This window comes from Rhinolophus sinicus, chromosome 2 (genome assembly GCF_057876585.1).
Source record: "Rhinolophus sinicus isolate RSI-liver-muscle chromosome 2, RSI-T2T, whole genome shotgun sequence".
NCBI classification, from domain to species: Eukaryota; Metazoa; Chordata; class Mammalia; order Chiroptera; family Rhinolophidae; genus Rhinolophus; species Rhinolophus sinicus.
In genome coordinates, this window is record NC_142502.1 from 570,150 (window position 1) to 586,000 (window position 15,851).

The window sequence follows — 15,851 nt, forward strand, 5'->3', positions numbered from 1 at the left end:
GGCCATCTGTCATACGGTACCTCCAGGATTTTCAGTGACTTCCTTTTTCTTGGGAGTAGGGCATGGTGGCGAGTGGGTACGCCTGGGGTGTGTGTGTGAGATCGTATTAGTAATTACGATCAATAACAGGCCAGTGGTATATGAAACCACACCGGTAGCCATCATCTGTTCTTGTGTTTTCAGATTGCAGATGGAAGAACAGCAGGAGATTTCTGCCACCAATGGTGGCTGTGTAGGTGATATTGTCATAGAAAAATTCCTCATTGAGTCCAAGAAGTCCACACCCCACGTGCAGCTTGCTTGCAGCGTGCAGCACTCTGCTTTCCCCTTAGATGGAAATGAACTTTGCGTCTGGAACACTGAGGACCCTTCTCAGCAGGTATTTAGAAGTCGTATGTGTTTCTTGTGAAGTCAGATGATACAAAGCGCCTTGCTGTCTGTCACCTCTCCATTTCTCTGATGCTGTTTGGGTAACATTACCCTCTGGGGAATCAGCAACTATCGGAGGAAATGTTAGCACAACAGAAACATTATGTTAAATTTGATTTTTGTAAAATAAACTGTCTGGAATCACTTAATTAAAACATTTCTTTAGTAAGAACATGAACAAGAATACGTTCATTTTAACACAATCAAGACAAGTTGAAATTTTCTAGATTTTTTTTATTAACACACTTACATAAGTTTATTTATGTTTATTGCAGAATCTGATAGTTTTGAAGACCTCATTAGTTTTCACTCTAAAGCTTATTTCATGACTAATATCATATGTGAATACTCTTAATAAAAACAGGTTTCATTGTATAAATGAGAAAGTAAATTCTATCAACCTGTTTTGGCATTTGAATGATTTTTGTCTTCATTTTGGGCCTCAGGAGTTTGAGGGTACTGACTAGAGCACATAGGAATCAAAACTATATTTACTTTGAACATTTTCTGTAACTTTCAATCTTACTGGCAATCACTTTGCTAATAGAAGCTGTTCATCATTAATAAAGGTAAATCTACATTTTGATTCCCTCTGAATTAAGAGATGTACATTCAGATCTCCAGCTTGTTATCTCTTACGTTTTCAGTGAATGATAATATCCAGAAAAATGCGTCCCAGACGTCAAGCGCACATTGCGGTGATTATGACAAAGTGAACACGTCTGGGTGACGCCCCGTCTCACTTGGTGCTCCCTTCTCGCCTCCCTGAGCACGTCATCTGACGTGTGGCACCGTGGGTTGGTTGTGCTCATGTTTGCACTTTGCACACGTGGGCTCGTGTGTGATGCGTTCTTTTGTGCCGGTTTCTTTCCTTCACCGTTTTGTCTGTGCGGCTCCTCGCTGCTCATTTTCTCCTCTGCATAGAATGTCATCGTGTGTATAGACACACTTGACCCGTTCTCCTGCTGCTGGCATTTGTTTTGATTCCACATTTTGCCTGCTGCAAACATTCTGTAGTATGTCTTGGTGCACGTGTGTACAGCTGCCGAGTCATAGGGCATTCACATATTTAGTTTTGTAGCTAATGCTAAGCATAAGAAGACTCCCAAAGTGGCCAATCTATACTTCACAGGCTGTGTAAGAGCTCCAGTGTATCCACAGCCTAACCCGCACTTGGTCCTGTTATTATAATTTTAGTCCTTCTGATGGGTGGACTGGTACTTAATTGTAATTCCCTGCTGACTAATGATGTTTAACACATTTTTGTACATTTATTGGTCATTTGGACATTTTGTCTTTTTCAGACTTTGTAAAGATTGAATGATGTATGTGTTCAGTGTCTTGCCATTTTTCTATTGTACTATCTGTCTTTTTCCTGTTGATTTCAAATTCTTTATGTATTCTAAGTATAAATAAGCTTTTAGATTAGTTTGCATTTTCTAGAGTTTTATGTAAATGAAATCAGACAGTATTTACTCTTTTTGTCTGGCTTCTTTAATCAGAATAATTATTTTGAGACTTATCTATGTTGTTGCATGAATGAACTATTGTTCATTCGTTTTATCATTGAGTAATAGTCCATTGTATGAATATACTACAGCTTGTTTAATCATCTTTATGTTGGAAGACATTTAGCTTATTTTTGTATTTTTATGTAACTATTGTAAGTAAAGCTGCTATGAATATTTGCACGTCCACATCCTTTGTTTTATAAATGTCAGTTAGGTCAGATTGGTTTATGCTGTTCTTCACGTCTTCTACATTCTCGCTGATTTGATGTCTACTTGTTCTATCAGTTATTGACAGAGACATATTGAAATCTGTGACTAAATGTGCGTTTGTCTGTTGCTCTGCCATCAGTATGTTCCATGTATTTTGAAGCTCTGTTATTAAGTATGTAAATGTTTTGTATTTTTATGTCCTCTTGATAAATTAACTCCACTAATATTACGAAGTGATATTCTTTATCCCTGATAATATTCCCTGCTTTGAAATTTTGGCTCTTTTTTTGGGGCGGGCACACAACTTTTAATCTCTTTTTTGTACTGTAAGGCTTTATTATTTTTCTTAGGAGCAGTTTCAGTTTCACAGCAAAATTGAGAGGAAGGTACAGAGATTTCCCACATACCCTGCCCCCACACAAGCACAGCCCCCCCATTATCACAAGCACAGCCCCCCCATTATCACAAGCACAGCCCCCCCCGCCCCCAGAGAATGCAGTAGTTACAGCGATGAACCTGCACCGACACACCGTCATTGCCGGCATTTCATAGGTCATCTTAGTTCCCTGTTGGTGTTGGACGTTCTGTGGTTTGGAGAAACCACCATTATAGTGTCACACAGGGTATTTCCACGCCCGAAAACTCCTCCAGGCTCCACCTGTCCTCGCCTCCCCACACTCCCAACCCCCGGCAACTACTGACCTTTGTACTGTCTCCATAACTGTGCCTTTTCCAGAATGTCATAGAGTTGGAATCATACAGTATGCAGCCTTTGCCAATTGGTTTCTTTCACTTAGTCATATACATTTAAGGTTCCTCCATATCTTTTCATGGCTTGAGAGCGCATTTCTTTTCAGTGATGAATAATATTCTATTATCTGGATGCACCACAGTTTATCTATCACCCACTGTCTTGTTGCTTTTAAGGTTGGGCGATTATGACTAAAGCTGCTGTAAACATCCACGTGCAGGTTTATGTGTGAATGTTAAGTTTTCAGCTCCTTTATGTAAATACCAATGAGCACAGTTGCTGGATCGAATGGTTAAGGGTACAGTTATTTTTATAGGAAACCACCCGTCTTCCAGTGGCTGCACATTTGTGTTCCTGTCAGCGGTAGATGAGAGTTCTGCTGCTCCACGTCCTCACCTGCGTGTGGGGGTGTCAGGGTTCTGGATTTCGGCCATTCTCATAGGTGTGTGGTGGGATGTCATTGCTGGTTTAATTTGCATTTCCCTGATGACTTATGATGTGGAGTTTCTTTTCGTGTGTTTACTTGCCATCTGTATATTTTCTTTGGTGAGGTGTCTGTTAAGGTCTTTGACCCATTTTTAAATCATGTTGTTTGTTTTCTTGTGTTAAGAGTTCTTAGTGTATTTTTGGTAACAGTTCTTTACCAAATATATCTTTTGCAAATATTATCTCCCAATCTGTAGTTTGTCTTTTTATTCTCTTGATAGTGTCTTTCACAGAGCAGAAAATTTTAGTTTTAATAAAGTCCAGATTATCAAGTCTTTCTTTGGTGGATCTTGCCTTTCACGATTCTAAAAATTCATCGCCAAACCCCAGTCATCTAGATTTCCTCTTGTGTTATCTTCTAGGAGTTTATAGTTTTCTCCACTGTGTTGCCTTTGCTCCTTTGTCAAAGATCAGTGGACTATTTATGTCGGTCTGTTTCTGGCTCTGTATTCTCTCCCACTGATCTGTTTGCCTTTTCTTTCACCAATACCACACTGTCCTGATGAGTGTAGCTTTATAGTAAGTCTTGAAGTCAGGTAGGAGCAGTCTTGTTCCTCTTCAATAGTGTGTGCTATTCTGGGTCTTTTGTCTCCATATAAACTTTAGAATTAATCTGTTGGTGTTCACTGGGATTACACTGAATCTATAGATCAAGTTGGGAAGAACTGACATCTTGACAATATTAAGTCTCCCTGTCTATGAGCATGGAATAGCCCTCCATTTACTTAGTTCTCCTTTCATTTCTTTCTTTATTATTATTTTTTTAATTTATTGGGGTGACAATTGTTAGTGAAATTACATAGATTTCAGGTGTACAATTCTGTGTTACATCATCTGTAAATCCCACTGTGTGTTCACCACCCAGAGTCAGTTCTCCTTCCATCACCATATATTTGATCCCCCTTACCCTCATCTCCCACCCCCCAACCCCCACCCCCCTTACCCTCTGGCAACCACTAAACTATTGTCTGTGTCTATGAGGTTCTGTTTCTCATTTGTTTGTCTTGTTCTTTTGTTGTTTTTGGTTTATATACCACATATCAGTGAAAACACATGGTTCTCTGCTTTTTCTGCCTGACTTATTTCGCTTAGCATCATACTCTCAAGATCCACCCATGTTGTCACAAATGTTCCTATATCATCTTTTCTTACTGCCGAATAGTATTCCATTGTGTATATATACCACAACTTCTTTATCCATTCATCTATCGAAGGACATTTTGGTTGTTTCCATGTCTTGGCCACCGTAAACAAAGCTGCAATGAACATTGGAGCACACGTGTCTTTATGTAGAAATGTTTTCAGATTTTTTGCGTAGACACCCAGGAGAGGGATTGCTGGGTCATATGGTAATTCTATTCGTAATTTTTTGAGGAACCTCCACACTGCCTTCCATAGAGGCTGCACCAGTCTGCATTCCCACCAACAGTGTATGAGGGTTCCTTTTTCTTCACAGCCTCTCCAACACTTGTTACTGTTTGTCTTGTTGATGATAGCCATTCTGACTGGGGTGAGGCGATATCTCATTGTGGTTTTGATTTGCATTTCTCTGATGATTAGTGATGTGGAGCATTTCTTCATATGTCTATTTGCCATTTGTATGTCCTCTTTGGAGAAATGTCTCTGCAGGTCCTCTGCCCATTTTTCAATTGGGTTGTTTGTTTTTTTTGTTGTTGAGTTTCATGAGTTCCTTGTATATTTTGGATATTAGCTCTTTATTGGCACTGTTTGCAAAAATCTTCTCCCATTCAGTTGGTTACCTCTTTATTTTGTTGATGGTTTCTTTTGCTGTGCAGAAGTCCTTTCACTTCTTTCAACAGAGTTTTATAGCTTTCCGTATAGAGATCTTGTACACATTTTTTTAGACTTGTACCCAAGCATTTTATTTTTTGGGGTATTAATATAAGTGGTACTTTTTGGTTTTAAATGTCAAATTCCACTTGTTTATTGCTTATATATAGGAAAGCAGTGGACTTGTATGTTAATTTTGTATCTTGTAACCTTACGATAACTGCTTAGTTTCAGGGTTTTTTTGTCAATGCTTTTGGACCATCATGTTATCTGTGAGCAAAGATGGTTTTATTTCTTCTTCCCAGTCACTATACCTTTTTCATTCTTTTTCGTGTCTTCCTGCATTAGCTAAAACGTCAGTCTGATATTGAAAAGGAGTTGTGAGACGGGATATCCTTGCTTGTTTCTGATCTTAGTGGGAAAAGGTCTAGTTTCTCACCATTAAATATGATGTAAGCTGTTGGTATTTTGTAGATATTCTTTACAAGTTGAGTTTACTATACTGAGAGTTTTGATCATGAATCAGTGTTGGAGTTGGTCAGATGCTTTTTCTGCATCTACTGATACGATCGTGTGATTCTTCTTTTGCCTGTTGTGATGAATCACATTCATTGATTTTCAAATGTTGAACCAGTTTTGCATGCCTAGAGTAAATTCCAGTTGGTCATGGTGTATAATTCCTTTTACACAGTCTTGGTTTTGATTTGCTAATATTTTCAATATGTTTTTGAGCATTTTTGCATCTATGTTCATGAGAGATATTGGTCTGTAGTTTTCTTGTAATGCCTTTGTCTGGTTTGGGTGTTAGGGGAGTGCTGGCCTCGGGGAATGAGTAAAGGAAGTATTTCCTCTGTTTCTGTCTACGAGTGAGACTGCAGAGAATTGTGTTTTACATGTACGCTTTCTTCCTTAGATGTTTGGTGGAATTCACCAGTGAACCCATCTGGGCCTCGTGCTTTCCGTTTTGGAAGGTTATTAATTACTGGTGTATTTTCTTTAATAGCTATAGGCCTATGCAGATCATCTGCTTCCTTTTCTGCACTATCTAATCTGCTGTTAATCACACTCATCGTATTTTTCACCTGTTGCTCTAGTTTTCATCTCTTTAAGTTAAATTTAGGGCCTTTGAAAATATATTTAGTGCCTTGTTTCACTTTTGAACATGTGGAACAAAGTTTTAATGACTGTTCTCATGTCCTTATTTAGGAATTCTAACATCTGGATCAGTTCTGGTTTGGTTTCTAACATGTGGATGGCCTGTGGGTGTTTCTCTTGGTTTCTTATTTCTGTTGGTTTTTGACTAGATGGTCTTGATTCTTTGAATAATCGATTATTTTTTATTGCTTGCTGGACATTATATTATATATGAAAAAAATGCCCAGCTAATTTGAAGGTCTGGATGATCTTTGCTTCTTCCAGAGAAAATCTGTGTTTGCTTCTGACAGCTGGCTGGCTGAGGGCACTGGCAACCCCAGGTCACCCGAACCCGGTCAGGGATGAGGACAGCTTGGAGGTGGTGTCAGTGCTGGGGAGGCCCTTCTGTGTCCAGGCTGCCTTCACTCCTTGGGTCTGGTCCTTTGGGTTCCTACTCTGAGCCTAGGGCGTTTAGCAGCACGCCCGTTCTCTCCACGTTAGCAGGCTGTATGCTTTTTTCTTTTTTGTTTATTGGGGAAGGGGAACAGGACTTTATTGGGGAACAGTGTGCACTTCCAGGACTTTTTTCCAAGTCAAGTTGTTGTCCTTTCAATCTTAGTCATGGAGGGCGCAGCTCAGCTCCAGGTCCAGTTGCCGTTGCTAGTTGCAGGGGGCACAGCCCACCATTCCTTGCGGGAGTCGAACCGGCAATCTTGTGGTTGAGAGGACGTGCTCCAAACAACTGAGCCATCCGGGAGGCAGCTCAGCTCAAGGTGCCGTGTTCAATCTTAGTTGCAGGGGGCAGAGCCCACCATCCCTTGCGGGACTCGAGGAATTGAACTGGCAACCTTGTGGTTGAGAGCCCACTGGCCCATGTGGGAATCGAACCAGCAGCCTTCAGAGTTAGGAGCATGGAGCTCTAACTGCCTGAGCCACCGGGCCGGCTTGTATGTTTTTTTTTAAAGCAGAATTTCATAAAGTCCATCCATGGTGTTTTAAAGAATCGTCATACAGAGTCCTCAGCCGTGAGGCTACGGACCGTGTTCTCCGAACTCCTTTGTACGGCGGAATTCTTTGCCCTTCCCCCAATAAGATGCTTCTGAAAATGATGCATTTATTTAATTACGCCATTTTTGTGCCCCTTGCCTCATAACTGTTCAGCTTTTTAATGGCCTTTACTGGAATTGTCTGACAGTTGCCTTTTGATGGATGTCTTCATGGGAGAAGTGGCCCCTGGTGCTGAATCCCTTCTCTCAGTTTCCTTCTCTGGTTTCATAATTATTCATGTGCAGATTCTGTCCAGTTTTTCTTGTAAATCTCACCAGGACCTTGGTCCCAAGAACTAGCAGGAAGTGACCACAGTGGAGCTCCCCTGGTCCTCATGTTTGATGGGAGCCCTCATGTCAGCTGCCTGCTGTCTCCCTAACGTCCACTTGTGAGTGCCTCAGCTTTCCATGCAGCAGACACCCTGGGATGTGCCCCAGCTCCCTCCCACCGACCTGTTGTGTCTCCTTTCTTCCTTATACCTTATCCACCCAGGACTCCAGCCTGTCACACGGATTCTCTTTGCTGGCGTCCTTTCCTCCCTCTATGTGCACTGGTCCGTCTGCCCTTCATCAGCCCATGCCCATCTCTGTGGCGGCCGCTTAATTAAGCCTCTGTTGTATCTCTCCTGGAGAACGCTGGTCTCGCCTGTACCCCCACTCCAGTCTCTCTTCTGTACGTGCAGCAGATTCTGTTACTGATGGATGAACCTGGCCATTGCATTCCTCCACTTGTCCATTTTTTGCTGGCTTCCAGTTTCCTAGAGCTGTGTGAAAACCCCCTGTGGAGTTGCCAGGGTGCCCCCGCCCCACGGCCCACCTTTCTAGCTTCATGTCTCTGCTTGGCTCAGGCCAGCAGTTTCTTAACCACGCTTGCGTCCTCGGCTGCCCGAGTGCAGTTGTCGTGCTGACCAACCCTTGTCACTTTCCTCATCCATCAAGGTGCAGCATAGCTGTCACCTGTGTTGGCGTGTAGTGGGCTGCAGTGGCGTGTGTTTAAAAGTTACCTGTTGAGGAACTAGGAGAGTGACCTGCATCGTGCGACAAGTGTGTCTTGTTTGTAACACTGAGAACAGTGCAGTGGTTAACTGGGTACGTTAGTAGTTCTGAGACAGGAACGTTAGTTAGTACAGGAATTAGAAATTAACACATTAAGTAAGCATATCTGAAAAATTCAGTCCATGTAGCTTCTTGGGTTTGAGGTTATGTTGTTACATTCTTTTGTAAAGGTTATCTCCACTCTGTGGTTTCTTTTTGTATTTTGTTAATTTTTTAGTTTCTGGCCCTAAGAGGACACCATCAGCCCATTTCTGCCGTGGCATTCGGAAACACAGTGACTCCACGTCTGATCTGTTCTGCGTCACCGGATTGTGTTATAATGTGGAGCCTGGATGAGTGCAGAGAGAAAGTTCTTGAAGGTAAATGGAAATCTAAAACACATTTTACAAAATATACAAAAGGAGCCACTTGTCCTTACATATACTTGGTAACGTGAGGGGTGTGGGACGCTCTTTGACCCCTTTAACCTTGAAGCCAGATGCTGAGTGGGTCTCTGCGTGTGGGGTGCACCCTGGGCCACATGGACCTACTGACCTTGGCTGTGTGTGGAGCTGGTACCAAGGGCTCAGTGGTTCTAATATTACCACTTTTCTTATTTTGAAATCTGATTTTGGTGGAACTCTGAAGACACGTAGGCAAAGTGAAATATCCTTTCCTTACGGAGACCGTGGTGGGTTTACAGTGCAGAGGGACACAGATGAGAAACAAGTGGACAGACGGGCAGGTGCTGATGGGCTGTGGGAGGCGTGGTGGGGAAAGCCCCTGGGGGAGGTGGAGGGCGCGGCCCATGAGGTGGTCGCTGAGGGCGGCATTTGAGCTGGTCGGCTGGCGTGGGCGCAGCAGTGCTGGGAACGGCATCCAGGCCAAGGGGCCACGCGGGTTTGGGCCTGCATGTCGAGAGCTTGACCTGTTTGAGGAGGCGAGAATTAACCCATGAGGTGGGAGCATGGTGTCAGGAGAGTTTTATGAGGTGACATTGACAAGTTAGGTGGGGAGCACAGACGGAGTTAAATTTAGAATTCACAGGATTGCTGTAAAAGTCAAGCGTCAATTAATTTTAGGCAGCAGCGTGTATAATAGTTACATCCCATCTTCTTTAATCTGTGGTATGATCACTCTAGTATCAGCAATGTGTGCACACAAGGACATACGTATGTATGATGCACACATACACACACACACATGTAGTCCACATGACACATGTGCACACATGTAGCATGCACACACAAGACATGCAGACACGTGTACATACACAGCACACAACACACTCACATATAAACACATGTGCATACAAAACATGTAAACAACACACACACCTACACACATGTACACGACATACACCACACATGCAGCACACATACGCACACACCACACACATGTACACATGTGCACACATGGAAATGCATGAACAGCACATACTACATACACTTGTATGTGTGTATATAATACACACACATACAGTACATTCACACACAATCATTTATGGTACATCCACACATATGTAGTAACACAGCACACACGTGCATGTAGTACACACATGCACACATACACAAGCACACACGTGTACACAATGCATGCACACATGGCAAGTGCACACACACAGTGCACACACGCCTGTAGTACATGCACACTCGTGCACATGCACGGTGATCCCCACAGAGGTATTTACAAGTCGGCGGCCCTCCTGTCAGAAGGGGCTGTCCCCCCAGACTTACTTTTCAGCTGCTGTGCGGCACCTTGCGTGGGGCTGTGTGGTGATCTGCTCCCAGGACCACAGCCAGACACTGAGCCCTGAGGCCTGGCCCTGGTGCTCGCGTGGTGTCCGCATGGTTTGTGTGTGCTTGGCAGTGGGTCAGAACACGCTTCTTTTCCATCTGCACGGGGCTGGTGGGGCAGCCTTCTCATACCCCCCGGCCGTCCGCTGTGGCCTGCGGCCCAGGATGCCGCACCGCCTGGTTTGCGTTAAGGGTTCGTGGGGACGCTGAGTTGCAGCACCATTGTGGCCCAGGGCTGGCGTGTTTGCAGTCGGACTGAGAAAACGGTGTGTGGCCAGGGCCTCAGATCCCTGGGTCAGCCCAGCCCTGCAGGCTGGTGGTCCTCGTGCCCAGGCTGCCTCGCTGGCTCCTGCTCTCTGCCACCTCGTCACGTCGCAGTGTGGGCTTGTCTCCTGCATCCAAATCCACTCCCTTGCTGGCTGTACCTGCTTTGGCTGTTAGAAGTGCTTCTGTGCCGATAAATGGCACCTGGTTTCTTGCTGAGCTCTCGCTCCGCCTCGGCCTCACGTGGCTGCCCCTGGACAGTTCTGCGAAGGCCGGCGTTTCTGCCTATTGGGTTCCTGGCGACATGCCTGCGGTGGCACAGCGGCTTGTTCAGTGTGGGTGGGACAAAGGCGCGTGCTCAGCAGCCCCACCAGAGCAGGGCTTCAGGGTGATCATCGTTTTCCTCTCTGTAGGTTTTGCTCCCACAGTGCACGTGGCCTTGCTGTACAACAAGCAGCTTCAGGGGGTGGGGTCAGACCACAGTGGGCACGGGGTCTGCTCCACGTGGTGGGTGGGTTGTGTCATCACCCTGGGACCTGCAGGACAGCCTGCAGACGTCATCATGGAGGTGGGAGGCCCGGGAGGCTGATGCTTGGATGGGCCCGCTGGCCCTTCTGCCTGCCTGACATGGGCCAAAACAGGTCACAGTGGGCGCAGGGAGGAGGAGGCATTGGCACCCCAGGCCAACCGGCACAACTCCCCGGTGTGTGCACGTGTGGCCCCCAAGGAGGTCGGCTGCGCTCGGCGACCCGAGTCCTTGCACTACTGCAGGTCCTGTGCTCCACGTGTTTCCTGGAGAACCTTCAGATTCTCTGTTTTTCATACTCTGAAAGGGCCACAGTGGCATCAAAGCTCATTGTCATTCTGCATGTCATTCTGGAATGGGGACTCCATCGCCAGCGTCCCGCGGATGTCGCGGCACTTATGCTGACTTGCTGAGTGCCTCTGATAAACCCACACTAATGGCCGGAACTCCCCCCAGGGTTAATTCCTCGCGGGACCATCTTGGGCACCCTGCTGGGAAAGGTGCTGTATTTAAGGTTCAGTCCGGACGACCGTGTCATCGCCATGTGTGCTGGAAATAAGATACTCATGCTGGACACTGAGGTAAGGCGGCCTGTGTGGCAGAAGCTCCGGGACGCACAGCTCATGGGCCTCGCGGCTGCTCAGCTCCCACCCACCTCTCTTCTCAGCAGTGCTTTGCATTGGGCGACATTTTGTAAAGGTGTTAGGGGAAATTAATGACTACACTCCTTTAGCTTGTAATTGGAATCAGGTACTGCCATTTTATGTGACTCGTGAAACCTTTACTTGAAACCGGGACATCAGGGAAGAATTTAAACAGACACGTGCAATAAGACGTTTATTTCCCTGATGTTCTCCTGCTCCAGTGGTCACCGTGAGACCCTCGTAGTGTGGTCCTTTTGTTTATCTCTTACCAAAATTTGCTTCCCATCAAGAATTAGACTTTTCTCGCTTATTTCTTGTTTGGGACTAGTTTAACTAAATGTGTCGCCCCTTCCAGGTTCTGTGCGTTTTAAAGCTCGTACTTGACTCGCACTTGAAAAAGTAGTGCCCAGTCAGGCAGCAGGCGTGGGCTTTGTGTTTCCTTGGGTCCGGGGTCTGTGGGAGCCATGCTGAGGTGACAGACTGGCCGAGGCCTGCTCTCCTGACCTCAGCTAACAGCTGTGGGCCTGCAAAGCGTTTTCTTGCCATCTGCACATCAACAGGTTTAGGTTAAGAAGGATGTTTGGCATGAAATCTTACTGATGGTTAATTGGCGGCAGGCCTAGCATGTGCCAGGCAGATTGGGCACTGAGTGCACATTTCTGTCCTTGAACCCTTTTTGGCTCGCGTGTGCAGAGGTCAGTGTCATGTGTTGATGTCCTGTCCTTTTACTGCTCCTGAGGCCTCCAAATGCTTATGCTCCCCTTCGCCCAGCCTTCTGGGTTTTACCTTCCTGGTTTATGTACGCAGGGTCTCAAGCTGGGAAGGGGATTATGTAGAGCAGAGTTTATTTGAACAGGCTGTTTTCTGTGAGATGCATAGAACGTCTCAGTAACAGTAGTTCCCAGAACACTCAGTTACTGACCTTCCTTCACAAACTCCCCCAGAGCCGGTCTACACTCGTGGAGCTGGAGGGGCACCAGGGCCCCGTGACTGCAGCTGAGTTCTGTACTTGGAGGGCTCATGTCGTCATCTCAGTGTCTGAGGACAGAAGCTTTAAGGTGAGGGGGTGGGCATTTTCCAGTATCAGAGGATTCAGTCAGAACTAAATTGGGCTTAAGAAGAAAATGAGTTAAAATGCAACCTCAGTTTCCGTCCAACTCCAAGTTCACTAATGTGATTAGTACCCTACCGGCAAAGTGAGGATGTTGGATGGTGTAAGTGAAAGGAAGGTTGAGGGTCATTACCGCATATCTGCAGGGGGACCCGGGAGAGGCTGAGCCCATGCCATTGTCATCTTGAAATTTCTGCCTGCTGAGACCCAATTGGAAGGTGTCACTCGCCGCTCACAGCTGCTGCTGCTGCTGGGAGCTAGGCTGTGCCTCGCCTTCTTATCTGGAAACAGCGGATATACGTGGACAGTGGTACCCATCGGCTCATGGCTGCTGTGACCATGAAAGGAGTTTATGATTGGAAAGCATTGAAGTGTCCCTCTCACACGGGAAACGGAGTGACGCCATTCGCTATGTGCCTTACGGAGGGCGCGTCATACCTGTCTTGGAAATATGGGTTAGGTGCGGGGATGTCTGCAGCCTTCTTGTCTGGGGTCTTCCAAACCCACAGGTTACTGTTAGTCGTTTTTCTGTATGATTCTGACATCTTTTGTTGTGTTTGTACAGTTTTACTATATATACTTATTTTCTTTTTTTTAAGGTAGTTTTTTTTTTAAGTTTATTGGGGTGACAATGGTTAGTAAAATCACATAGGTTTCCGTTGTACAATTCTGTATTACATCATCTATATATCATATTGTGTGTTCCCCACCCAGAGTCAGCTCTCCGTCCATCACCATATATTTGATCCCTTTTATCTTTCCAAACATCATTTTCATAGATTCGTTGGTAATAGGGTAGAAGTATTAGTTCAAGCTTTAGCAATAATGGCAAAATTTTTATCTCTTCTAACGACGTGTGTCTGTCCAAAGGTTTGGGACCATCGTATTGGATCATTGATCTACAACTCCCCAGTGTTAGCAGGTAACTTGGAGCTCTTCCGTGTTTTCTGCCAGGAGGCTACGAGTCAGTGTGTTCTCCTGATGTGTGTGTCAGTCCCTAGATGGAGCTGTGACATTTAAGGGGATCCGAGCATCACCCAGGGGCAGCTCTTGCATTCCCACCTCCACTCCGAAAGGATTCACTTAACAGACAGTTTTCCTGAAGTTTTAACTTAACACGTAAGCATCTGCTTGGTGTCTGAACCTTTCTGTGTGGGAGACTCGGGGAGCTGTGGTGGGCTCTCCGGACAGTGCTGTCCTCAGGGACGAGGCCGGGAACTGCGGCACCTGCCGGGGGCCGGTGCCCCACAGGCTGGGCGTGTCGGGACAGGCAGCCCTGACGCCCTGGTCCAAGGCATCCAGGGTAATCGTGGACTTTCCTCTTCGGTCTCTGTGGTGCGAATGGCACCGAGGCCTGGTCATATGCGGGCTTGAGAGGCTGAGCAGGGCGGTGCACATGCAGCCCCCACGGAGCCTGTGACACTGAGGGGCGGGCACTGAGGTCACATTCCCCAGCGTCTGTCACCTTGTGACCGCCCGTGCAGGCCCCCGCTTCTCCTGTGACTGGTTTTCAGCGTCCCGTGGGCACCTCCTGTGTGCACAGCGTAGTTGACGCAGGGAAGAGGAATAGAAAGTTAGTACAAGGTGGTTTCCTCCTCGGGACGAGTAACGTGGACTCGAGACGCCTGTGACCGGGTAGGGACGTCACCTCCCCAGAGTCAGCATCCTCCTGACTCGTGTACCCACGTGTAGAATGTGATGTTTCAACACGCCAGTCTCAGGGATAAAGCGCTTTTCTTGGAATTATGTGTGAATTCTTTTCCTGAAATTAATTATGTGGAATGGTTATCTGACTGTCAACAAAACAATTACAAACTTGATTTTGATATCATTGTATGAATAGTTTTCAGGACATACATTGTTTTTAATACCCATTTACTTTAATTCTTCTAAGTTCTCGACATTTAGCTTCAGAAGAAGTTTTAAATGAAATGACATCTGTTTCGTTGCTCTTTTTATCACTAATTTCACAATGTCGTGATTTCTGGCTTAAGAATCATCCTGTTGAAGTTCAGTGCTATGGACGTGGTGCTGTTGTCACTCTGGTTCTAAAGCTCAGAATCAGTGATGCGGTCGGTGGTTTGAATGCATGCAGGGGACACGGGGTGCAGGGGACATGGGGTGCAGGGGACACGGGGTGCGGTGTGTCAGCCATCCCTGGGCTTTCATGTGCGGTGACACCCCGTCACCCACAGTCACGGCGTTCTCCACAGTGGCACTCGCTGAGTTTCCACTTCCTGGGAACAAATTATTCTGGAATTGTTTAAACTTGACTGAAAGAAATATTATAAGGAAAACTGATAATTCTCAGTTACTCTACCAGGTGCTCTTAAAGCTGACTTTGGTCTGTTCTATCCAACAGCGTCCCCTCTGCTCAGTCTTCTTGTCGTTGAAGGAAGTGAGCAGCTGGTCACCGGCTGTGCGGAGGGCCAGGTGCGGGCACTTGATTCCCACGTTGTCTGACTAGTGAACCTCTGCATGTGTCTCTTTCAATGCTGCTCTGCGTTCTCTGACGTGACGACCAATGGCCCCGGCTGCTGAGACCCGCCTCCCTGGCCCCACATCCGACCTTTCCTCCCCCCTTAAAGCTCCGGCTGGCAGCCACTCACACAGCCCTGTTCCGCTTTGAAAATTTTGATATTTGATCTTGTTCAAAACTTAGATTTGTAGGTGAGCAGTTTAGGTTTACTCACAAAGTATGGATGCTGTTCTTTTATAAAAGCTGCTATTGATATAATCGGGAAAGACATTGCATCAGAACAACCAAGTTCCTCCCTCCTGTGAGTCTCCTCACTTCACTTCTGACACTCTGGGCACCAAATGTCAGGGGGGTTCCCACAGGAAGTAATTTTCTGTGACGCCAGCTGCGTGTCCCACTATTTAACTCAATCCTGGAGAGAGCGTCAGATCCCGCAGGTTGGGGCTCAGGCCCATGAGACCGCCCCCACTCCAGACGCCAGTTGCACGTTGTGGGTGCCCAGGTTGCTCACAGCTTCTGCCCTACGTGCAGATCGGAGGTCCCCACGGCGCCTCCTTGGGCTCGATGACTTTGCTAGAGCAGCTCCCAGGACTCAGGGAGACACTTACGTTAGCAGTGTATCATATCATAAACGGCGT

At 46.1% G+C, this 15,851-nt stretch overlaps 1 protein-coding gene across 18 annotated transcripts in view; it reads left to right on the plus strand.

Annotated features, from left to right (window-relative positions):
- The window catches only part of WDR27 (WD repeat domain 27), a 154,393-nt gene that overhangs the window by 1,796 nt on the left and 136,746 nt on the right, over positions 1–15,851 (plus strand). For all 18 annotated transcript variants that reach the window (XR_016019948.1, XR_016019949.1, XR_016019950.1 and 15 more), the window contains 6 exons: positions 184–379; positions 8,632–8,773; positions 11,436–11,560; positions 12,568–12,681; positions 13,605–13,656; positions 15,097–15,167. Coding sequence is in view for 12 of the 18 variants with exons in the window: in XM_074333871.2 (XP_074189972.2) it covers positions 184–379; positions 8,632–8,773; positions 11,436–11,560; positions 12,568–12,681; positions 13,605–13,656; positions 15,097–15,167 (700 nt within the window). In the remaining 6 variants the exon portion in view is untranslated. The remainder of the gene's footprint in view (positions 1–183; positions 380–8,631; positions 8,774–11,435; positions 11,561–12,567; positions 12,682–13,604; positions 13,657–15,096; positions 15,168–15,851) is intronic.